Source organism: Gavia stellata, chromosome 3, assembly GCF_030936135.1.
Source record: "Gavia stellata isolate bGavSte3 chromosome 3, bGavSte3.hap2, whole genome shotgun sequence".
NCBI classification, from domain to species: Eukaryota; Metazoa; Chordata; class Aves; order Gaviiformes; family Gaviidae; genus Gavia; species Gavia stellata.
In genome coordinates this window covers 28,155,159-28,180,944 of record NC_082596.1, presented here as the reverse complement: position 1 = coordinate 28,180,944, position 25,786 = coordinate 28,155,159, and the positions used below count along the sequence as shown (strand labels likewise).

Genomic DNA, 25,786 nt, shown 5'->3' with positions numbered 1-25,786 from the left:
AGCAGCCACCTTCACTTTCAACCAGGACTCGTTTCATGCAACATGTTCATTAAAGAGTTGCTCCATTTCAAGAGTGGATGAAGTGATTAACATAAAGTTCATGATTTGTCCAGGAGAATAAAAAAGAGTAACAAGGCTTGCTACTCTAACTATTTTTACGTGAGCATCAATCTCTATTTCAGATAAGTAGCAGTCTCGCTGATGATCTAATATTTAGTAGATTCATGACAATATTGCAAATTGTATTGCAAGGACTGTTCCACATAGATATGGATTGCGTGGATTGAAGTGGCACGGTGCTGCTTTTTAAACTTAACTGCATTTGTTAACAAAATGCTCAAACATGATCAAGACTAGTCATATTTAACTGGCGATCTTTGAATCACCAGCACGTTGGAAGTAAACATTTGAAATCAGACTGGGGGAGTGAAAATGCTGGTGATGGCCTGTCTCCAAGATAAGCTTTACTACTGGGAGCTGCCAAAAGAGATGTTGCTGCAGAAGGAATGTGCAGATGTTGGAAATATGATTGAATGAAATTCTTAAAGGGTGTCAGGTGCCTCGAGCTTGGCTCCACTATGGCTTGGGGTTCTGCAAGACTTCTGTGAGTTAGGAAACCTTCACTGGATGGGAAAGAAAAGAGGTTGAGAGGGGATGAGTTTACTGTAGATACCCAGAAATTAAACTGTTTGCATGTTTGCATCTAAATATTGGCTGCACCTGCAGAACCTCTTTAACTGATTCTTTTCATAAAGAAATAATTTGAACACATGGAGTCCTATTGTGTGTCTCTCAGCATATGATACAAGGGTGGCAACAGCTAGTCTAATCACAGCCACCAGTAAAGAGGAAATTGTAATTAACTGCAAAACATAGTAGCAATGAGAAATCAGACAAATTAGAAGTCTGGAGGGACTCCAGCTACTAGAAAGCTGAATTTCCCACTATAAGAATAAAAATAACAGAGTTAAATTTTTTTGTCTGTATCTAGATCTTATCAGTACAGATTGAAAATGGAGAAGTGGAAACATGCATTATTCTCCCATTGATGGAAAAGATGTGAGAAGCATGCCAATAGTATTGTGATCTTCAGTAGAAGAATAATTTAGAGCTTTTTGATACAAAACAGAGCAGGACAAAATCATAGAATCATAGAACAGTTTGGGTTGGAAGGGACCTTAAAGATCATCTAGTTCCAACCTCCCTGCCATGGGCAGGGACACCTTCCACTAGGCCAGGTTGCTCAAAGCCCTGTCCAACCTGGCCTGGAACACTTCCAGGGATGGGGCATCCACAGCTTCTCTGGGCAACCTATTCCAGCGCCTCACCACTCTCATGGTGAAGAAATTCTTCCTAATATCTAATCTAAATCTACCCTCTTTCAGTCTAAAGCCATTCCCCCTTGCCCTGTCACTACATGCCCTTGTAAGAAGTCCCTCTCCAGCTTTCTTGTAGGCCCCCTTCAGGTACTGAAAGGCTGCTATAAGGTGTCCCCCGAGCCTTCTCTTCTCCAGGCTGAACAAGACCAATTCTCTCAGCCTGTCTTCATAGGAGAGGTGCTCCAGCCGTCTGATCATCTTCATGGCCCTCCTCTGGACTCACTCCAACATGTCTTTCTTATGTTGGGTGCCCCAGAGCTGGATGCAGTACTCCAGGTGGGGTCTCACAAGAGCAGAGTAGAGGGGCAGAATCACCTCCCTTGACCTGCTGGTCATGCTTCTTTTGATGCAGCCCAGGATACGGTTGGCTTTCTGGGCTGCAAGAGTGCATTGCTGGCTCACGTTGAGCTTCTCAGCAACCAACACCCCCAAGTCCTTCTCCTCAGGGCTGCTCTCAATCCATTCTCCGCCCAGCTTGTATTTGTGCCTGGGATTGCCCCAATCCATGTGCAGGACCTTGTACTTGGCCTCGTTAAACTTCATGAGTTTCACACCAGCCCACCTCTCAAGCCCATCAAGGTCCCTCTGGATGGCATCCCTTCCCTCCAGCGTGTCAACCGTACCACACAGCTTGGTGTCATTGGCAAACTTGCTGAGGGTGCACTCAATCCCACTGTCCGTGTCACTGACATAGATGCTAAACAGCACTGGTCCCAATACACACCCCTGAGGAATGCCACTTGTCACTGGTCTCCACTTCGACATGAAGCCACTGACCACAACTCTTTGAGTGCGACCATCCAGCCAATTCCTTATCCACTGAGTGGTCCATCCGTCAAATCCATGTCTCTCCAATTTAGAGACAAGGATGTCATGCGGGACAGTGTCAAATGCCTTGCACAAGTCCAGGTAGATGACATCAATTCCTCCTGGGAAAGGTCAAAACAGAGCCAGGAGCTACTTATCAAATGACCAATCTTAAGATTGTCAGGAGGTGATGCAGGATGTACACCAAACAGAAAGAATGCAAAATGGTGCAATTAAAGTAACAATAGACTAGAAATAGAAATAGAATAGAAAAAATCCCTTTACCGGTACTACAAACAAGTTGCAAGATCCATACAATTGAAAAAGGTGCAATGAAATGAGTGCACTTAATGCCACTGCAGCGTCTTCATAAGTAGTTCTTCTAATGAACAGCTAATAAATATTGAGTCTTTGCACGTTGTTACTCAGCACATAATGCATGGAACATGATTCCTGTGATTCCTGTGATCCTTTTATCTGGGAAAAAAACAAGAGACTTAGTTGCTCCAGAATATCTCCGCAAAAGTTATTTTGGTGCACATCAGCTTTGAGAGCCAATGACTTAATTTTCTTGTTGTGATCTTGCTGTTGGGTTACTGACTTAAGTTATAATATTTTGCTTTTTCCCAGCAGAGTTGGAAGACCTTGCATCGTGCTCCTATTTAATGTGCGTATAGCAGTATGAATAGCTTCCACTTCCCTTATTTCCTTCAGGCAGCTATTACAATTCCAGCTCTGCCTTCATTCCCAGATGACCTCATATACCATTTGAGGTCTTTAGTATGGTATCTATTACAGATCACAAAAAACCCCAGCAACCTTCTATAAGAAATTTATAATATCTATGTTCTCTGATATGTCCTTAGCATCTAACAGTGATCAGACATGGCATCATCTCTGGGCACATTACTAGAAGAGATGACAGAGCAAGAATGAATACAATTCTCCAACATATTTTTGAGACCATGCTACTGGAAGTTGAGGAATTTGGAGTTCAAAGGCAATGATTTAGGATTTCCAAGGACATGGAAAATTCAGTTCTGCCACAGATTCAACCCCTAAAAGCAGCTTTCTTCCTCAAAAAAAAACCCCAAACAAACAAACAAACAAACTGGAAAGAATAATGTCATTTGTTTCTGTAAGTATCATTTTCTTTTAAGTCTGGAAAAGGATTTTTGTGAAATGTTTAATAAGATGAATGGAAATACACATCAGCTTTGTTTATTTATTGCTTTGGTTTTGGGGAAATTGCTGGATTTTCTTTTTTCTCCCACAAGATACACAGCAAAGGTATAGAGAGCTCTGGCAGGTGCTTATTAATTGGTCCTATAAGTCTAGGGATAAAACTTCATGAAGCAGTTTGAGAGAAGGATTGAAAGATGGATGATGTTAAGTACCGACACTGGTTTGAAATGTTTGAAGTAGTGCTTTTGTACTTACAGCCCCATAGTTATAGTGTACAGCTTTATGAGTCCTTTGACCTATTCTCTTCATTTACCAACCCCTGTATCCTCCATACGTTCTGCACCTTTTCAAATAACTCAATTGTGCTCATTGTCTAATAATTCGTTGTCTTTCTCCATCTCATCCCTCTCCACAATTCAGTCATAAATCATTCCATGTAGAGTGTGTTCACTCCAACACACTGCAAGAGCAAATAAAAGTCTGCTGCCAAACTTGTCAACTACTTAATCAGCAATTTGTTTGTAAATGTTGAAGGTATTGTGATAGTTTTCTCTGGAGTGTGTGCAGCAGTCTCTGTGTGTCAGTCAGAATATTTGTGCAGCCCCCTTGCTGTGGGATTGCACTGCAGAGTTTTGGAGTTCATCTGTTTTATTAATCTCTTTTAACCATTTCCTTGCCCCAGTACTCATGTTTTTCCACTCCAGATCCTTACCCTGTTTTACCTCTTGCTTTTGTCCTCCACATGCACAATTCCTTGATTCTCTCTGGCTTCTCACTCAGCTTATTCCCATTTTCTCCTGCAGCCTTGCTTCTTGCCAGAGCTATCTCCCAACTCCACCTATCGCTGATAGGGATCAGGGATTCCCTGCCTCCTCTGACTAGTCCTAGTCCCATTGTTCATTCCTGATTTTAAAATGCATGGAATTATAGGATAGTTTGGGTTGGAAGGGACCTTTAGAGGTCATCTAGTCCAACCCCCCTGCAATGAGCAGAGACATCTTCAAATAGATCAGGTTGCTCAGAGCCCCGTCCAGCCTGACTTTGAATGTTTCCAGGGATGGGGTATCTACCACCTCTCTGGGCAACCTGTTCCAGTGTTTCACCACCCTCATCATAAAAAATTTCTGAATCTACCCTCTTTTAGCTTAAAACCATTACCCCTTGTCTTATCACTACAGGCCCTATTAAAAAGTCTGTTCCCCAAATTCCCCTCCCCTTGTCAAACACACATCCTCCAATTCCCTCTTCCATTTTCTGTACTAGCTCTAGACTTTCCTTCCTCTTGTCACAGCCATGGTCTCTCTCTCCAACCATCACCTCTCTAGGCCAATGTTCCCTTCACAGGTCTCAGTCAGAGATTTCCCTTTCCCTTCCCCATGTCCAGGTCTCCAGACTCCTTTTCTGTATCTTCTGCTTGTGTTTTCCTTGTCCTTAGGGCAGTTAAGTTAGGCAGATTCCTTTCTTCGCTCCCTGGGTGCCTGGCAGATGAGAGCACTAGAGGTGAGCTCCAGTACTTAGGCCTGCGGAGGGTAATGGCAGCCCAGCATTGGGATTAGAGGATGGGTCTTGCTTGGTGCTTCAGCCCTGGCCGGACTGTGCTCCACCAGCCTGCGGGACCAGCCATACCCAGCTGGAGCAGAGCCAGGGCTCCTGCTGCAATCTTGCACACTGACATTCAACATGGAAAAAAATGAATCTGAGAACAATAATTTTCTGATAATCATCCTATCTGCCATGTCCATACTACAGGTGTTTCTGATATCGGAGCTAATTAAGGATCTGTTTTGGTGGCTCCCTCATTCTTGTGCTCAAACATTAAATTAGTAGAGCAAAATCTTACTCCTAGCTAGGAGTTCTCTGCACAGCATTGTAAATGCAGGTCCTACTTACAGATCTCAATGTGTGGGACTCTGTACACTAGGTGGGATTTGAAACTATTCACAGACCACCGGCATTTAGGATTGTCACCCAGCAGGTTTATTCTTGAACCCCCCTGTGACCCCCCCATTCCCCATTGCTGTTGAGTGCGCATGCATGTGTAGGTTCCCTGCTCAAATATATCAGCAGTTTGTCTGACACGGACAAATATTTTTGGTTGAGTTGTGATAATGATGGAGAGAATTAACAAGTGGTCTGTATGCTGGACAGCAATGGTCTGGACTAAGGTGTAACTGTGTTTTATTGATACAAGAAATTATATTGCATGAATCACAGTACAAATTTTTAGTCATGTATTTGTCTTCAAGTCTATGTACAAGTAAAATGCAATTTTAGTTGGAATGCTTACTACTGAATGCTACTCTTAGAGTCTCCGAGATTATAGTAACTGTCCAGTTATAATTTTTAGCAGTTTAAGGAGTACCTAGGGTCCCTCTTTTCTCCTCTTTCATTATCATGAGATCTGGGTAGATTACCTGGCAAAAAAATGTCTGCTTACATGCAACACTCTCTTCCATTGTTTTATAGCAATAACATGAGCTATAGTTGGCAACTCCACAGTCTAGAGAGTAAATAAAGGCCATAGTGAAAACAACAGCAGCTTCAAGGGGTTTAGCAGAGCGTGGATTATTGGCCAAGATTCTTGCCAAGACTACACTAACAAAATGTGATGACATTCAGTGCTAACCCCGTGAAACCTGATTGACAGTCTCTGCTGAATGCATTAAGTGACTGTACTTAAGTACTGAAATTCCCAAGTGTTCAATTTTTTAAAATGTTTCTACTCAAAAGCAGTGTGAAGATCTGGGGTTGGGCTTTTTCTTTTTGCTTATTGTTACTGAGCATTTAGGATGCATTCAAGTCACCTCTTGTGAAACATAGGTCACATGTCTCAGACATATACCCATGAAAACTGCTTAAAAATCCAGACTTGTAGGTTTTTAAGAAAGCAAAACACTGCAAAGCTCACAATACCTCTGCATAGGTTGGCAAAATTGTGCTAGCACTAACACACACATTTCTCAGTAGCAGTCTTCATAGAAATCAAGGACATCTCCAGGTAACAACCACAGTTTCTCTGCATCCCAGCATTCGTAAGATAACTGTGAATATTGAGTGACCCTGAATCTGTTTGCATTAACAGAGACCCGAGTTTCTTTTTACACTTTCTGGTGCTACAAATACAAAAGGTAAATACATGGGGCTTTGTGAGCTCCAAAATGTCAAATCCAGAAATAAACCCCACTATTTTGTTTAACTAATAAATACGACTCATTGCAGATTTTATTAAGTGATTGGATTTGCATCAGGTCCTGATGCTTGTCAGTTTTGCGTTGAAAAATTATTAGAAAACATTTTCACGGATGAGAGATCTTAGCTGCAGATGTCCTGCTGCAAAAATCTGTTAGCACCATTTTCAGCAAACATAAACTAACAACAGGAAAATCTCAGCTAGTTCATTTACAGATATAAGTGAACTTTCAGACAACAATATATAGTACATATACCACGCTAGGAAATTTTAGGTGCCAAATAGAATGTGCCATATTGATCTTCATGTTGTGTGGAGACTTCATTGCAAGGTCATGTATACTCCTTAATTCATGTAGAATAATTGCAAATCTTACTACCAGCCAGTTTTATGACAACAAGTAAAGGAAAGTTCAGCTACCTTTGCTTCAATAGCTGGGATCAAGTGAGACAGATTGACTGGTCATGTAGTACATAAATCAGAAAACTCTCAACAAAACCTCAGTGAAACAACAGAGCCACTTGAAAAGAGTTTTGTGTGTGGCTACAAGCAGTCTGTAATTCACTTTAATGCTCAGCAAGAAACAGCTTGGGGATAATGGAGGGAAATGAGATATGCACTTACCTGATCTCCTTCTATGACCAGGTGACCCCCTTAGTGCATGAGGGAAAGGCTGTGGATGTTGTCTGCCTGGACTTTAGCAAAGCCTTCGACACTGTCTCCCACAGTATTCTCCTGGAGAAGCTGGCGACTCGTGGCTTAGACAGGTGCACTATTCGCTGGGTAAAGAACTGGCTGGACAGCCGAGCCCAGAGAGTTGTGGTGAATGGAGTAAATCCAGTTGGCGGCCGGTCACAAGTAGAGTCCCCCAGGGCTCAGTTTTGGGACTGGTCTTGCTTAATATCTTTATTGGTGATCTGGATGAGGGGATAGAGTGCTCCCTCAGCAAGTTTGCAGACGACACCAAGTTGGACGGGAGTGTTGATCTGCTTGAGGGTCGGAAGGCTCTGCAGAGGGATCTGGACAGGCTGGATCATGGGCTGAGGCCAATTGTATGAGGTTCAACAAGGCCAAGTGCCGGGTCCTGCACTTGGGTCACAACAACCCCAGGCAACGCTACAGGCTTGGGGACGAGTGGCTGGAAAGCTGCCCCACAGAAAAGGACCTGGGGGTGTTGATTGACAGCCGGCTGAATATGAGCCAGCAGTGTGCCCAGGTGGCCAAGAAGGCCAATGGCATCCTGGCCTGTATCAGAAATGGTGTGGCCAGCAGGAGCAGGGAGGTGATCGTGCCCCTGTACTCGGCACTGGTGAGGCCGCACCTCGAATACTGTGTTCAGTTTTGGGCCCCTCACTACAAGAAGGACATTGAGGTGCTGGAGCGTGTCCAGAGAAGGGCGACGAAGCTGGTGAGGGGTCTGGAGCACAAGTCTTATGAGGAGCAGCTGAAGGAACTGGGGTTGTTCAGCCTGGAGAAGAGGAGGCTGAGGGGAGACCTCATCGCTCTCTACAACTACCTGAAATGGGGTTGCAGAGAGGTGGGTGTTGGTCTCTTCTCCCAAGTGACTAGCGTCAGGACAAGAGGAAATGGCCTCAAGTTAGGCCAGGGGAGGTTTAGGCTGGATATTAGGAAAAAATTCTTGACTGAGAGAGTGGTGAAACACTGGAACAGGCTGCCCAGGGAGGTGGTGGAGTCACCATCACTGGAGGTGTTCAAGGAACATGTGGACGTGGTTTAGTGGGCATGGTGGTGTTGGGTTGATGGTTGGACTTGATGATCTTACAGGTCTTTTCCAACCTTAGTGATTCTGTGATTCTGTGATACTAAGACAGCTTCTTTGCTTGACCAACATTTTATATCATTTAGCAGGAGTAAGATTTGGACATCTTTACTGCTGTCATGAAAACTGTCTGCTAGACAGCATTAGCTTATTAGTCTTGCAACTGAAGAAACAAAATCAAGATTTTCAGAGAGTGACAGAAGTACCAGGAGTCCTGCACCAACTTACTTATAAAATACCAATGAACAAACAACCGTCCTCATTTGCAGCACATTTACTAAGTGCTGGGAAACCACCGGGAGGAAGACACTAGAAAGGATGTCAAAGTGTTATACTTTAAATATCCATTCATGCTGTCCTCCCCAGAAAATAAATATGAAACAAAGAGAACACAGCTGGTTAATTCACTGTCTGAGTCAGCTGTTATCAAAGGTAACCCTCAATCTATGACTTCAGTGACTTACTTGACAGTAATTCAGTCGCATTTCAGAAGTGCCCCTTAATACTGAGAGTTTCAATTTTGAGTGTGTTAAGACACAGACTGTGCTTAGTACAGAGCATCTTACAACTATCATTGATTTCAATGGGAGGTTCAAGTTTCTACAAAACAGATTCATGAAGTCATAAATTTTAATACCAGAAAGGGCTGTTACAGTAATCCAGTCGGACTTCTTCAAATTCTGGGAGAACATCAGTAAATGTTGCTTGCATGGAGCCTATAACTTAGAGCTGAGCGAACACATATCCATAAGAAGGCTTTCAGTCTTGATTTAAAGACTTGGGTGACAGTGAACCTATAACATCCTAGATAAAGTGCTTCACAGTTAGTTACCTCAGATTTCAGTTTTCATTTCAGCTTCTAACCATTGCATTTTATTATGACCTTATCTGTTAAACCACCGTTTCTACCCAGGAATCATAATCAGCTAAGCTGAGCTTACATGCAGTAAGGCTCTATTTAAGTGTTTTGTTTTAAGAGTGTCAGAGAGGAAAAACACACAGAATTTGTGGAGGAAAAAACACATGTACACGATCCTGATATACACAGTCCTGATGAGCTGTCAGGTAGAGAGGTCCCTGAGGAGCCAGAGATCCTGGGGCACGCAGGCAGGGAGAGGCAGGGCCCCTGGAGCTGGCAGCGCAGGAGAGAACATCAGGGCCCTTGGCGCAGGCAGAGCGAGCAGGTGGCACACTTGCAGCCCTGGCAATCCCACAGAGACATCATGACTGCACATCCCCATGATGACAGTTTCCCCAAATTCAGAATTTTTTCCTTTTATCAGATGCTTTCCGAACAGCCAGCAGCCGTTGGTCTCCACCCAAGCCATATGCATACCTTGTGATACTGGACAGCATTACTTTCTCAGGTCTTGGCAAACGCCTCCTCCTGTTGCTTGGTTGTTTTTCTCTAGCTCAGCTGCTGCTTTCCTTTGGCATGCTCAAAGCAGTCGTCTTCATAACTTGCGATATGTTTTTTTCAACCAGTAGTTGGCCATCAGTTAGTTGTTTATAGTGTTGCATCCTCTGTTTTCAACCCGTTCTGATCTTTTCAAGGCCTTTGCCGTTATCCCACATTAAACTCCAGTTCGTAATAGCTGTCTGGCACACAGCTCCGGTTCACAGGGCTGGTTCTCACCACAAGTTAATAACAAGCCCCACAGGCCAGGACTGGGACATGGTGAAGCTGGCACTGAGCCTGTGGCCTGCTGCTAGCAAGGGAAGTGCTCTTCTCAATGGCTTTCATTTATTCCAGGTTTCATAGCAGCAGAGGAAACTCATCTTCAGCTGGCTGTGCAGCGTGACCTCCCCAGCATTTATCATACTGCTATTCTCTAAAATGTACTCTCTCATACTTAGTGTGCCCTAAGATCTCCATTCCTGTGTAACTTTGAGTTCAACTCTATTAAGGTATGTGTTGTTCAAATGAGGCTAGCATAGCAAAGATCACTTTCCTCAACCTACCTTTATCATCAGTTAGCATTTCACATTTGTCACCTGAGGTATTTATTTATTTGTTTGTTGGTATTTATTCTATATTCTCTTTTGGATTACTGCTGAAGATATGGCAGAAGTCTGGACTAAAAGCAGGAGTCACTACACGGACCTCACTGGATGTATCCCCTTTGACCGGGGAGAGTTGTGCTGGAGGGAAGGAGCCTCTGCTACCTTTTTTTCTGAAAGATTTAAGCCTGTAGTCCCTTGAAACTCTGGAGAGCTCAGCCTCTTTGAAGGATGGATCGGGTCATATGTCTGAACATCTAATTACAGTGTCTTGTTATGGTAAAAGGACAATTTTTTTTTCTTTGCTGTAATTTTATAAAACTCTAAAAGAAACTAAAATGCAGAAGGTATAAAATGGTACTTATAACTTTTAAATATAGAGCATTTTTGAAAATATGTATTAAATGTCAGCATATTCATACATACATACGTGTGTGGACAAATATATGTCATTGACAAACTGATATAGAGCGCATACATACATTCATCAAGGCAAATCTAACCTGGATTTGCTGGTAGTATACAGAAATATTTGTAGGGCCACCCTAGTAATTTCCAGTGCTAACCTATTTTCCTAGCTAAAAGCCAACCATCCCCCTCTCATTCTTTTTGGATGAGACTTCTTTTTTCCCTAGCTAGTCTGTGATCTGTTTTATTCTAACAAGTTGGGAAAAGCAGGTGGAGGTAAGGGAAAAATGTATTTCCAGGTACAGTTATACAAATCTGAAAACTATTTGCATTTCAACAGAATTGTAAAGAAGATCTAACAATTGGGTGGTTCTGTACAACAGGAGAGCTTGATCCATGATCTCACAATTCTGCTTTAGACCCATTTCCTTTCTTTGCACTTGACACTGTACTTCTTGTAGAGGTTCTGTTGATAAAAATGTAGAATAATAACAATGCGTAACAGTAAAGCACAAACTTACTGTTTTCATTACCAAAGTTTTTGCTCAATTTGAATAATTTTAAACCCAATTAAAATATTAAAGTTTATAAATTATATTTTGCCCAGAGGAACTCAATGTTCTACAAAATAATGTTGGTAAATGCACTGAACAGAAAAGCATCTCATTCCAGACTAGCACTCAACAAGAATTTGTAGTTCCCACTTTGAGATGGGGATTTGACCCCAACCAGAAAGTTTGGATTTGACTGCAATAAAAATGTAATACTTCATTGGACGTAACTTCACAGGGGTGAAGAGACACAAATCACCATCATCACAACTTGGAAAATCGTGAGTCTTTCTGGGTATTTTTTAGCTTTAAGTAACTTCAGATAAAAAACGTGCACACCCAGGGCACTGTTTTACTTTGCACAGAAGTGAACAGGTTAAGTAATTTTCTTCCTTAACGTGATGAATCACGTGAAACCCCTAACCAAGTCCTTTCTCACCTCTAGCCTTCCTCTGCAATAGGATTTACCTCTAGTCGAGCTAAACGTACCATTTTTTCCTAGTGAAGACATGTCCACAGAAGTCCTTTATTGGGCAGGAGATGCGAGCACGCAGCTCCGCAGTTATTTTTGTCAGAGGACAGAAACGAGGAGGCGCGTCACTTTCCCCGTAAAAACGGCCTTTCCCTCCCGCACTGTTCTCCTGCTCTCACGACCCGAGAACAAAAGGAACGCTTCCCTTTCCGACCAGGACCCGAGCTCACGGCCCGTAACGTGCGGGCTCAGGAGCGGGGGCAGAGGCCGCCTTTCCCGCCGGCGCGACGCGCGGGGCAGCCCGGGGCAGCCCCAGGCGACCGGGGCGGTGGTGACACGGCGGCCGGCCGGTCCCGGAGGGCGGCAGGCAGCACACGGAGGAGCCCCATCGGGTGGGGGGGGGGAAGCCGCAGGGGGCGCGGGAGGCCCGGGCCGGGCCGGGCCGCTCGTCCCCCCCTTACAGCTGAGGCGGCGGCCGAAGGACCGCGGGCGGTGGGCGGGGCCAGGCGGGGCGGTGCTGCCGGAAGCGCGGCGAGCTCCCGCCTCGCGCTGGGGTCGGGGGTCACGCGCGCTGCCGCTGCGGGGTGAGGGCGTCCAGCGGGCGCGGACCTCCGGGCGGTCATGGAGGGCTCCGGGGACGAGGAGCCGGGGGCCGACGGGCCGCTGCAGCAGCTGGTGAAGCGGCAGCGCAAGGAGAAGCGGGAGCTCCAGGGTGAGGGGCGCCACGGCGCGGCAAAGGGCGGGCGAGAAGGATCGGAAGTGGGGGAGGGGAGAGCGACTCCCTCAGCCGCCCGCCTCGCCGGGGGGAGGTGGCGGGGAGGCGCGGGGCGGGCTCGGCGTCCCGCTCTCAGCCTTCCCCTCGGGGATGGCCCGTAGAAGAGAGGCTGGAAGCCCCGCACGGCAGCGAGAGAAGCTCGGAGGGGGTGGGAGGGACGGTGGCGGGCGCGTTCGCCAACGCTGGGCTCTGGGAAAGGAGGGGGCAGCCCTTGCGCTGCCTTCGCGGGGGGAGGAGGACGTCGGTAATGAGAATGCTGCGTCTCGGCAGAGGTGTCAAAGCCACGCTTTGCTGCTAGGTGTGGTTCTTGTCGTGCTGAGTTCGCCTTACTGTAATCCTGGGAGCCTAACAATGCTTGAGAGCCGTAGCATGATGCTAGACCATTAACATTATGTTAACGTTTTGCTACTTTGTTTTTAAGTTAAAGGAGGTGGTTTTTTGTAAGGCATTTTAGATTGAAAAGCCTGCATAAGGGTCCTTTCTGCCCAGGCAGCTATGTTTCTTCGTTCTAAGTGCAGTTGATCTGAAATGAACTTCCACATTCTGCTCAGCCACAGTAAAGTATTTCTAGTAGAAGACCTGTGTGGTCTTACAGTGCTACATATGAACTGTTTATGAGCCACATTTTACCTACCCTGTTACAGTAGATTAATATAATTAAGTAGTTCTGTTAGCTGGATTCTGTTGAGTTGAGTTTTATGGTTGATCATTACCATTTTGTTAAGCCTTTCTCATTGCTGGTACATTGATAAGGCCTTTTCCTTGTTTGGCTTTTTTGGTATATAATGAAATAGGCCCATACGCAGCCTTTTATCAGTTAGGGGGTTAAAGAAGAGAATCGACAATATTGGGGTGCATATTGTCATTAAATCTATAGGAACTTACTGTTTTGAGATGCCTTTTCCTCCCTCAGATTTGAAATTAAAAAGATGAGTAGGAATCAAGCATTGTGGTTAGGTGGCTGGAGCACATGGTGTATTGATTGGAACAGGCTGAGGAACAGAGGGTTTTTCACCTAGAGAAGGTGATAAGAGGGTATCTAGTTGCAGTTCTCCACTACCTAAAGATGGGAGGGGTATACAGAAGACAGAGCCCCAGTCTTCCCAGTTAGGAGAGGCAGGTGACCTATAGGCACACATTTTCCTACTTGAAAAATACATTCTTGGTAAGTACAATGATTAACTGTTTGACAGCAAAACAGTTTGTAAGAATTAACATAAAGTGCATCTCAGTCTCTGAAAATCCAGCATCTCCTTCAGCTGACCATCTTTGTCTCCACCCACCCCCCACCCCCCATACTCTCCCTGTGTATTTGTGTGTGCCTCTTCAGTCCCGGATTTCCTTCTCCCCCATTATGTTAATTTTTATGAACAAAACTGCTTTTCTGTCTGTCAAACTCAGCTGATTTATCTATGAGGCTGAATACTTAATATAAATTTTTTAGAGCGAGCATTCTTGCTGCCTCCTCTTCAAAATTTTCATTATCATCGCCATCATCTTCAGCTCAATTGTGTCAGTCAAGGGTGAAGGACAGGAAAATGTACAGATGGTGAATAGCAAGCAGGGTGTTAAGTAATTGGTGCTGTAACTCTCAAACAGTGAATACAGGGGTGGCGAGAGCTTGCAGAGTGTGTTCATGAAAGAGCACAGGCTGTGGAGACTGTTTGTTCAGCCTGGAGAAGACTACTACGGGTTTTCTGGTTGTAGTTTCCACTGCCTAATGGATGGAGCCAGACTCTGCAGAGTAAAGCATGGAGAATGGTCTAGAGACAATGGCTGGAATTGGTAATAAGAACAATCCTCATGAAAGGAAAAAGGAAAAATATTTTTTCATAACAAGAATGGTTAAACATTGGAAAAAAACTGCCCAGAAAGGTTGCAGAACATCCATCCCAGGAGGCATTGCACAGTCATCTGAACAAACTCCACATCAATCTGAATTAACATGTATGTAGCTTTGAATTCGGCCCCGCTTTGAGCAGGAGGTTGAACTAGATGATCTCCAGACATCCCTTCTAACAAACTATTCTATGATTTGAGAAATGGAGCCTTGACTTACAGTCTAAAAATACTTAGGGAACTTAAGCAAATTGTGGGGTTTTTTTCTTCTTGAATACCCATTTTGCTTTTAGAAACTTTATTTTAAGGACAGGTAAACTCTGTTTTTACTTTTAATCTGCTACTTGTGTGATTAAAAATTTACACATCTTTCCTGTGACAGGATTTGAGATCTCAATGTCCGAATAATCTTTTTGAAGGGAACAGGTTGAGGTCTGCTGTGTTGATGAAGTTCATAAGTGTTTATAATAGTAACCTGTCACAAGTTTTTCTCTTCTTCAGATATAACATTTACATCTTTTAAGAAAAATATAGCTGCTTTAAAATGTGATGATCATAAGGGGCAGTCTCATAGCTAAACTGTTAAATCATACTGATATGTTGATATTTGTAATTTTTTTTCTGTATGACTTGCAGTTCTCTTTTCTGCAATGACTGTGGAGTATCTATATTCAGTGGTAATGTTTTATTACACTACTTCTCTAACAGCAAAAATTCAAGGCATGAAAAACACTGTTCCCAAGAATGATAAAAAGAGACGAAAACAGCTGGCTGATGAAGTTGCCAAACTAGAGGCAGAACTTGAACAGAAGCACAAGGAGGAATTAAAGCAGCTGAAGGAAGCTTCACCTGAGCAGAATAAGGTAGGTGCCTTAACTTTAGCTGAAGTTGTACAGATACAATTTGTGTTACGGCTTCTTTAACGTTTAAAATTATGATGAAGTAACACTTTAAAGTATTTCTCCTTTTACTCACAGTATTGGTAACTCTTTTCATCTGTGGAAAGATTCAGCTGTTATGGTGGGTGGGTATTGCTAGAAGGGGCATTTAACTTCGGGGTTTTGTTGTTGTTGAGCAGTGTTTGGTTTTGCTCTTAAGGCTAGGTTAGTAGCTCAGTCGTCTTAAAGATTTTTTTTTTTTAAGTTCCTATTGTCACTAATTATCTTATGTAGACTAGTAGAGTATTGTTGGCCTTCAGTAGGCATTTGACTGATGCAGTGTGTTTTGTTTTGCAATTCTGTCAACAATGTAACTGACTTTTTTGTAAGAAGACACTTTCTGTGATGATGAGAATTGTCTTCTTAAATGCTACTGTTCTGCCATGTTGGCAACATAGCTACATACTTAAATGCTTCCAGTTTGATGGCAAACCACTTAATTTTTAACAGAGGCTTAGCATTATTCAAATTTAGCTGCAGGAAATATGACCACCTAAGTAAACTAGGTACTATTAAATACTTGTGTGACGTACAAAAATTCACCTATGTTTTAGCACTTAATAAGTAGAGTGTTGGAAACTCCAGTCATAGTTAATTATCAATAAACTTAATTCTGTATGTCCGGTACCGAGAAGAACTCTGTTTGTATCATGTGCCTGAATTTAAGGACTGTTTGTGCAAGTAGGCCTCTTCATATGCTTTCTCCTACCTAAATAGGAGTAGAGCTTATGGCTAAATTCACAGTTACCTGTGAATGATGCTAATACTCCGTGCTCATGCATCTCCTTAAGTGTTTCCCTAACAGTGTGTGTCTTTTGGCTGTTTGAATCCTGTGAAGAAACAAACAAAACCCTGTCTGCCTGACACTTTCTGGATTAGGTGTTTTCTGATTAGTGACTTAACAAAGAGTTACGCAGAATGTACTTTTGTTTGAAAATGAGTATGAAAACATTTCTGAATGACTTTTAGGGAAATAGACTTGATTGAGAAGCATCTGTTGAGAATCCTTGTGGGAAAAAAAAAGGGGTTCAATTGTGAGAGTTATGACCCTATAAAAATGTTCTGTAGCAGTTTTTAGATTAGTTTCAGGAGTTTGTTTTATTTTGCTAAATGAGCTGTCAAAACTTTATGATGGAGGACCTTTCAAGTTAAAATCCTTGCTCTGGACATAGCTTTGCCTGAGAGGATTTTTTGGGATGTGTGGTTTCTTTCACTTCTCAACTTTTTTATTCAGATTGAAACTCTGTCCATGCTTCCAAGGGTGACATCTAGTTCATACCATTATGGGGTTAGCTTTGTCATTTTTCTTGAGAAGTGTCAGCTCTCTGTCTTTTCCAACTGCTGGTTATGCTTTGGTATGGAAGGTGGAGCCTTCCCCTGCTTTAATTATCACATAACTTGATAATGGCTATTTGGGTGCTTCAGTCGGCTGATATGGTGAGGAAAACTTTCCATTTCAGCCAGTAAGCAGTGTTCATACTTCAGTGTGAAGCTTGTAAGAGAACATATAGATTAAATTTGAGATGCACAGTTCATAACTGTGTCTTTGTTGAGACTACAGAAAAAGTAGTAACATTACAGTGGTTTGGGATGTGAAATACTTTGCTTTTAGCTTTGATGGGTTCTGTGCTATACACAGATCTTTGTGGTTAGACTTCATAAATATGCCCTGGAACTTAAAACCTGTTTCAGGAGATGCACGTCTCGTTTATCATTTATACTAAGAAGAACATTTATCATTTTTTTTTTTCTTTTTAGACAGATTCTATAGCTGATGGGGTTGCAAATTTAGAGCTTGAAGGAGTAGAGCAACAGATCCAGCATCCTCGAATATCAAAAGCACAGAAGAGGCGGGTATGACTTAACATTTAAAAATTTTACAAATATTTGATTGAAGTTATATTCACTTAAACTTAACTGTAATAAACAAAAAACAATTTTGCAGGGGACATTACCTGGCTAATTCAGTATTGACGCTGTATCTACTGGGTGCCTTGAAAATCTGTAAAGCTGCTACCTAGAGATATGTAAGCATTTTATAAATACTTGTACTTTTTTACCCTCAGCCATGAGCTGGGCATCAGAATAGGTCAGGAGATGGGAGCTAGAAAAAACAAATGATGTAAAGCAAATGATTTTAAAAGAATATAATTAAAAACATTAATAAAGAAATAAAGTAATTGAATTAAAATAATGTAAAATACTACGTGGAAAATAAACAAGTAGTAGAACTTTACACATTTAACAAAAAAACATTAATACTGAAATTCTTGTTAAATTTTGAATTGTTAAACACTACCTGGTGTTCAGGCCATCAGGGTTAAGTCTTATTAAGCTTCAAATGTTGAATTATGGTGGATTAACATTCTCATTGTACCTGCATGAATGTTGGTTCAGGGCCAGAGGAGCAATGCTTTATTGCAGAGTCCATCCCCTGTTACATGATCACAACTGCAGAGCTGCCTTGTAACAAATATGATAAAAGGATGATCTTTATTCATCACACCATGTCTAGGCAAACTAGAAACTCTGTAGTCTAGTTTTGCTATATTGTGGTCACCTAAACCACTCTGGCCTTGATTTGTGGTGAATTTTAAGTGTGAAAATGAGAAGATCATTATCTGTACTGCTTCCTTTTTGATTTGCTCATTTACTTTGACTTATTCCCTTGTTAACTTAAGCATAAACTTACAAAGCACTCTATAAAGGTAATTTTTATGTTATGTATTATTAAATCTCCTCTAGTATTCTCTGTATGCATTCTTATCCATCCTTTAGGTTAGGAGCAGTCTTTCATGATGTATAGCACCTAGCCTGAGGGAGTTTCACTTTCATGACATGAGCTCCATTACACAATCATATGCGTAAATGGTAGATCTCACACTTATTACGAAAGAACAGTATTTTCTGTTGTTTAATTAGAGTTCTCATACTTGAGTTGTTTGCCCATGTGGTGAAATAGGTGATCCTGAAGAAATTACTATTATTAATAGCCTTCGTACAAGTGTTGTAAAGTGTTATTTTGCATGTTGATGTAATTAAGATTTCTCCTGTCACATAATTTTGGGTGTGGTGTCAGAGGCAGTTAGGATGTATTGGTCACTTATCATTTGCTACAGTTTGGGTTTAGGAGGTTCCTAAGATTTGGTAGTCCTGATTTGGGAGAATGTTTCACAGATACAAATGTACTGAGGAAACATTTGAAGAGTTAGAAGCAAGCACTAAGCCAAGAACTGTACAGGCATTTTCTAAATGTTAACATTTTATATAATTTTTATGTGTTTTTAATCTAAGGAAAAAAAAGCTGCCTTGGAGAAAGAAAGAGAAGAAAGGATAGCTGAAGCTGAGATAGAAAATTTAACGGGTGCTAGACATCTTGAAAGTCAGAAACTTGCCTCCCTGCTGGCAGCAAGGCACTTAGAGATTAAACAGATCCCTTCAGATGGCCATTGCATGTACAGAGCTATTGAAGATCAGCTGAAGGATCGCCAAAATTCCTGGACTGTTGCAACTCTGAGGAACCAAACAGCAAAGTATATGCAAAGTCACTTTGATGACTTCCTGCCATTTCTTACAAACTCTAGTACTGGAGAAATGTATAGCAGAGGTAAGACTTGTGGCATAAGACATTTTAAAAACTCTCATAACTATTTCTGATAATTCTCAATCTCAGTTTCAGCTGAATTGGGACTAATCCACTATGGTGTTTGTTCCTGAACTTTGTTACTTTGTTGGTTCAGCTGCGTTCTATGGAACACAGAATTATGATCTGCTATGAAACTTGGTACACATGAATCTTTGTAATTTATCTTTTTTTTAATCTATCAAACATTATTCCCCATTTAAAAAAAAATCAGAACTTGCTGGTTACTAGATGGTAATCATGTTCTGGGATGTGATTTAAGTTGTATTATAAACAGCTTGTTTACCAGGTTAGGGATGATTTTTTTTGTCAACTTTTATATTGGTGTTTTCAATTTACATAGGAAAGATGTTAAAAATGAGTGTGAAATTCAAGCAAATCTATTTTATAATAGTTTGCATAGATGCTTTTTCTTATTATACCCTTTATTTTCACTGTTTATGCTAGGTCTTTTGGACCCCTTTCTATAAACAGACTAAACTAAAAAAATATAAAGGCATTTAGTATGGAGCAATGGTGTAGGCTGAGTAAATGCAGTTAAATGGAATTTATGTACTTATTTGAGCAATACATGGTTTATTCATTTCTCACTGCATGTCTGGAACACCATGCAAATGACTTTATACATTTTTTTAACTTACTGCTACATTCATTTAATAGTTATTGCTGTGGATTTCATTTGGTGACTGGGAGCTGTTGTGAAGTAGGAGGCATCTTTCCCATGTTGACAGAGATAATTGTCACAGGATAAATGTGCCCCAAGAGAAGACTGAATGAAGTTCTGCAGAGCAGGAGGGAGTTCTGGTTTTCTTATGTCTCTTAAGTCTGTTATGAGGGGAATGTATGAAAAACAATTCTGAGCAGTCTTTAGAAAATCTGTTCTTTCTTTATCAGAATCTATTCATAGGGTTCAGAAGCCTGAATGGTTGTAATTTATAAATTTGAAAGCCTGGATTCTATAGAACATTATCTGAAAAAGGTTTATTTAGCTATTAACAAAGGAACTATTGGGAATAAATACTTCAGAGGTTAAAAACAAGGCAGCTAATTTGGAAATTTAAAAAAAAAAAATATCAAAACCCAACAGTTGAACTACATACAGTTACAGATTTTAAAAATATACCTGACACCTAGCTAATGTAAGAACTAAGCATACTACTTGCTATCACATTCTTTTCTAGAGTCTCAAAACAACACCCTCTGAAACTTAACAGGAAGAAAACTGCATGCAATTTCGTGCTTCTTGTTAACAGTTCCCTGAATAGAAAGTTTAAAATATAAAACTGTACTTCTTCTTATTCTCATACTTGTTTTTATTCCTGTCTTCAGTCTTAATTTTTCTTTCTGAAACAGTTATAGGGGGTTTTTTGGCCTCTGGTGTTTTTCTTTTCCTTTCCTTCTCTTCAGTGAACATACATATTTTCCTGTATAATGAGTTTGGACTTTTCAGGTTTTAGTTCTTCATTGTACAGTCAGTATTTTTCCTCAGTTGCTTGTTCTCAAATAAGAGAAGTTCTAAAAGTTGTCTTTTCTTTCCCTGCAGAGGAATTTGAAAAATATTGTGATGATATAGCAAATACAGCTGCATGGGGTGGTCAGCTGGAAGTAAGTACTGTATTGATAATTTTTATTTGTGAAATTCTGAAGTGGGTGAATATACCTTCAAAAAAGGGCTGCTTAAGAAAGAATACCTGAAGGCATAAGGGAACATAGTCATAGTTTATCAAGAACTTTCTCCTGTGGTTATAAATTGTTTTCCCAAATTAATGGCTTTTCTCATGGTGTGCTGCTGTTCTGATGTATTTGACGACATGCAAGTTAATGAATTCAGTAGTTCAAAGTATCATTAGAAAGACTAACAGTATGAGTGAGGGAGGACTTTCTAAGGAGAAAGCATTTTATTATGCACACTTAGATGGTAGCAAAGCTGACTAGAGTCGAGCAATGTTAGATTTTTGTAATGTATGCCAGAACTTGAGCTTGAGAAAATATGTATTTATTTTAGTTTGTCTTATTTACTATTTTGTGAAAGAGTAGTTACCAAATTACTGAAGCTAACCCAATGTTACCTGTGTCGTATCATCAAAACAATGATTAAGGTAACCTGTTTTCAACTGAAGTTTAAAAAGTTAAAATAATTTTTCTTATTTTAATAGTTCATTTTCTAACAATATTGGAAATGTTATGCCCCAACTCATGTCTGCTAAAACTAAATGCCATGTCTTCCTCTCTCCTCCCTACATTGCACTTAATCCTGTTACTGAATTGTTTTTATGCCTTAAAGCTAAGAGCTTTGTCGCACATTTTGCAAACACCTATTGAAGTAGTGCAAATGGATTCCCCTCCCATTATTGTTGGCGAAGAATATTCAGGCAAACCAGTAATACTTGTGTAAGTATGTAATTTTATCCCTTCTTAAAATTAGTGCACTTATTTCTATAGCAGAGGGCTCAGCTTTGATTCTCACCTGCTCTTTTATTTTCTGTTCCGTATCTGACATTGAAACGCTGCTTGAATCATGATCTTGCAGGTCAGAAATCATGATTGTGATTCACACACTTAGTTTAAAGACATTGTAATTATAGTTCTTAAAATGCTGACAATCAATCTGAAGTGTGATTCAGTCACTGCTTTATACAATGCTATAAGGTCATTTTACTTGTTAGATAATTACAGAATAATAGTGAAATTGATATAAGATGCAGCAGGAAACTTTTTTCTCTTCAAAGTTTATGTCAATCTGTGCCTGGAAGTCACCAGAATTAAACACTATTGTTAATAATACTCTCCTATTTAATGACCCTATATATTTTCTCTGCTAAAACTTGAATTTATTTAAGCTGTCTTCCAGTGCTGTTGATGTTTGGCATGACATAAACTTTTAGTTAAACTGAACACTGATTCTATAACTTTTTTTTTTAGGTATATGAGGCATGCCTATGGATTAGGAGAACATTACAATTCTGTAAAACTTCTAACAGACACTGCTACAGAAAATGGCAGCTAGCACACAAAAGCCATAAATCCACATGGATAACAGTTGCATCTTGGTATGCTGGGCTCCAGACAATTCCCAGGCAGACTGGAAAGTAAAGCTAAATGAAATGGATTAAAAATGAAAAAAAGACGTACAAGGTTTGACTATAAATCAGAAATAGCTCTTGATTTAAAACAAAACCAACCCAAAACCACACAACAGTATTTTGAACTCGTTGATATTAATCAATTTTAGAAGATTTTCTCTAAAATGGTGGCTATGTAGGTCAGATTTTTTTTTTTACTAGAGCTTCATCCCATGCTGACGTGAAAATACAGAGTAGTAAATGTTTTGGTTAATCTGCTTTTCTGCTGAAAAAATAAGGTTACCTGTAGGTTCCGGTTACATTATTTCTGGCAGATTTTGATGATCATGGAAGAGTTAAGGCATTTAAAATAATTTATTTTATTTTGATTGATAGAATATCCTCTACAGTGTTTCTTTGGTTCTGTCAAGAAGTAGCTTTAACACTGTAGTAAGGTTCCCCTTCTTTATATGGGCAGAGAAGAGCTGGAGGCAAATCCAGTGGTAGAATATCTTGCTTGGCTGAAGGAATTGCACAATCTTTTTATTTTAAAGACTTTCATCTAAGATTTTTACCAAGGTTTCAGGACTTAATTTTTTTTTCTTGCAGTTGACAGTAAGAACTGAACGCTTGATGCTGTTCCTAGTTCTGAATCTGTAGAAAGAGCATTGTTGTTTATGACTATACATCATAACATTGATGCAAGTTAACTGTACTGTTCGTCCTTCATAGTCTTTCATCTGTGCGTTTCGATGATACAGAAATCTTACAAACAAAAAGCTCCTGAAGGTCCTCACTTCAGGTAGTGAAACTCATCTGAACTCATCATTTATGGATCTGCTGATCTAAGCGCTTTGTGATCTAAAGTGTGATGTTTTATAATGCTTAAAACAGCTGCTTGCATACGGGTGTAAAAATAACCACCTTGGGTTTTGTCAGTAACTTTAAAGGTGATCTGCAGAAGAATTAAGTTTATTTTCATTGTTCCTTATGATGCCCAGAGACTTGAAAGGTGTTTTTTTTTTTTTAATATGGCTTGACTTTTTACATTAGAAATGTAGATTTTTTTTGTCTTTAGGTCATTGTAAATCTGACTCCAAAATTAGCAGCATACTGAAACCAAAGTTGTAATGCAATTGTTTTTTAACAATAGAGGTGATTTTTTGTATTTAAAGCCTTAGTCAATAACATGATAATTGTCTGCATTTTAGTGCTGATGAGATGGTTTGGAGAAAAGCGGTTCATGTCAAGTTTAAACACCTTTGCCCTGATTTGAGGATTATGTGCTAACAGTGCGCATCTTGTAGTCCTTCAGTAAAGCTAGCCAGCAGATTGACATTCCTGGGACTTAGAAGAATCTGCTCTTACTTAAGGAGGAGATAAGTGTTCACTTTATGGGTCAGATTATGTCTGATTTAAAGCACTTTGAGAGAGGGAAGGGAAAAAAATCAGACTATTATAGCAGGGGGTTTTGGACAAGCAGAATGTGAATTATGACTTCTTTAGACTGGTGCCTACCAGGGAAACAAAATATTAACCAGATCAGGAGTTTTTACATCCTTATTTATCTGATAGAGTATAGCAAATATAGCTGTATTTATAGCAGCTGGTTTACTGTAGAATTTGGTTTACTACCTTGATTGTATAAAACGATGTTTTTAATTTCAAACAAAAAATTGGATACAACAGTATGGAAGAAACGTCTGTATTCGTAATACCACTATGAATTTCACTAAAAATAATAATCAGAAATACTCTTCTATGTGTTGCTTAGAATTGATGTGATATGAAATGCACATGCTGCATTTTATAGATACCCTGTGAAAAAAGTTCTTTGGTTTATTGGTTTTTCATTCTTGTTTGATTAACTGCCAGAGAAAAGATGCCAGAATCATGGAACGCCTGTACCAACAGTTTGTCCTGTTGAAGTTGTTTACAATTTGTATAAAGCAAAATAATGTTTTAATATAGTGAGTGAAAGATCCTTGCTCATGCTGTATGGGACTTGCCAAAAAGTAATAAATCGGTTTATTTGTGGCAAATCTTGTTGTGGTCATTTTTTAGTTTGTACTTGGATTTTTCACTTAATTCCTAGTATTAGTAAGTTTACTCATTTAATTTTTATGGCTTTAGGGTCCTACTGTAGTATGAATTCTCCAACAACAGACTATTCCTATTCAAGCAGACAAAGCTTTACTCTTTATGAAATGAAGCTGTCTCTAAACAAAATTTATCCTCAGCATTTTAGCAGTTAAACTTGAACTCTTCTGAAAAGCTGTTATTTGAAAATACTTTTAACTTCTCCATACATAAAAATGATGAAACAGAGGTTTTCTTCGGAATTTAGCGTTTAACTTCTTTGTCAGATGACCTTTTCGTTGCAAAATAGCGGTACCTTATTTTGAGTTTATCTGTATTTAAGTAGCTTTTTCTGCTCATCTCCGCAATTCACTGACATCGGTTTCTTCAGCCACCCTTTCTTTTAAGGGCTGTTAGGTAGGTGTTCTGCAAGATCAGTTGAGATCAGTTTCCAGCAGGAACGCTGACGTGAATGGGAGGGAAGCCGTCTCGGGCTCTGCACTAAATTGTGTACGATGTTCTTAAAGGGAAGAACTTACTTCTTGTTGAGAGTGATGGGTGCAGAGGTGGGCCCCGAACTCCTAAGGCATCTCTGGGGCGAGAGGGAGCCGGCGCGCCCCGGCCTGCGGCGCTCCCGCGGCGCGGTGTCACGTGGCGCTGAGCTGTTGCCACGGTAACAGGCGGCGGCGTCGCCGGCGGGGCTGCGCGACCGCCGCCGAGCTGGGCCTCGCCGCGGCAGGTCGGGGCGCCGAGCAGGCCGGCCTCCTCTCGGAGCCACACACCGCGTTTAGCCTTCGTCCCTGTCCCCTTCGCTTCGCCCGCAGCCGGTCTCTGCTCTCCCGTGCGTCCGCGGTAGTCAGCTGCAGCAGCCACCGCCAGAAAGCGGGTGGGAGGTGGGTGGCAGCGGGAGGAAGCGCAGGCCTGTCAGAAATCATCTAAATACTCAGTGACTTTAAGCATTTTTAAAAAAGAAGTAAATAATATAAAATGTAATGAAGCAGTGGTGTTCCTTGTGCGCACTTGTACAATTCTCATAACCTGTGTGTTTACATATATTAAAATATTACACCAAAACTAAAACACTGTGAAGAGGGTAATTTGTTTCACAGCCACTTGCCTTGAGACAAAATTGTCACTGGAGGCATTTTTTTGTCTCCTGTCTGTGCTCTGTCCTTCCCGTCTCCTCTTTTCAACAGGCAGTTCAACATGAGCTCTGACAGGCCCCAGGAAAAAAACAAGGCTGAAATGTCGGGTCTGTGCAGAGCACATCGCCTCTGCTCCTACTCTGTCTCAAGGAGGAAGAGGTGCTGGCACCAGTGTGACTGGGCAGATGCGATGCTGTGAGTTGGTGGCCCCCACCCTGCTGTGTTATGATCAAGTATAATATTGTTATGAGTGACAAAAATGAGAACTGTAGTTAAACGGGCTGGCGGCAGATGGGGTAGGGGCACTGCCTCTTGTGGTTGGTATTGGGGCTATGGATTTTGCCCGGTTCTCCAGCCTTCCTCCTTCACCAGCGCTGGTTGCCTTGCAGCTTGTGAATTCACTGATGTGACAGTTGAGTAAGTGGAGGTAGGCAGCATCTCTTTCATAGATGGTATAGGTGGTTGCAGTGCAGACAAGCTGTGGTGTACATTCTGGAAGTCCTGATCAGACATACTGCATAGGTGTGCTGGA

The 25,786-nt window shown here is 41.1% G+C and overlaps 1 protein-coding gene across 4 annotated transcripts; it reads left to right on the top strand.

The window, feature by feature from the left end:
- The first annotated feature begins 12,383 nt into the window (after nucleotides 1–12,383).
- OTUD6B (OTU deubiquitinase 6B) lies at nucleotides 12,384–24,048 on the top strand. Of its 4 annotated transcripts, XM_059815735.1 has the most exons (9): nucleotides 12,384–12,485; nucleotides 15,096–15,277; nucleotides 15,394–15,407; nucleotides 16,790–16,811; nucleotides 17,084–17,179; nucleotides 18,620–18,932; nucleotides 20,512–20,573; nucleotides 21,253–21,359; nucleotides 21,891–24,048. In XM_059815735.1, the coding sequence occupies exons 1-9, from the start codon at nucleotides 12,395–12,397 to the stop codon at nucleotides 21,973–21,975; spliced, it is 972 nt and encodes a 323-aa protein (XP_059671718.1). In that variant the 5' UTR covers nucleotides 12,384–12,394; the 3' UTR covers nucleotides 21,976–24,048. The 4 variants fall into 4 exon arrangements, with proteins under 4 accessions (XP_059671718.1, XP_059671719.1, XP_059671720.1 ...); XM_059815736.1 differs by lacking the exons at nucleotides 15,394–15,407; nucleotides 16,790–16,811 and having other exon boundaries at nucleotides 15,096–15,250; XM_059815737.1 differs by lacking the exons at nucleotides 15,394–15,407; nucleotides 16,790–16,811 and having other exon boundaries at nucleotides 15,096–15,254; nucleotides 17,088–17,179.
- Nucleotides 24,049–25,786: the final 1,738 nt, after the last annotated feature.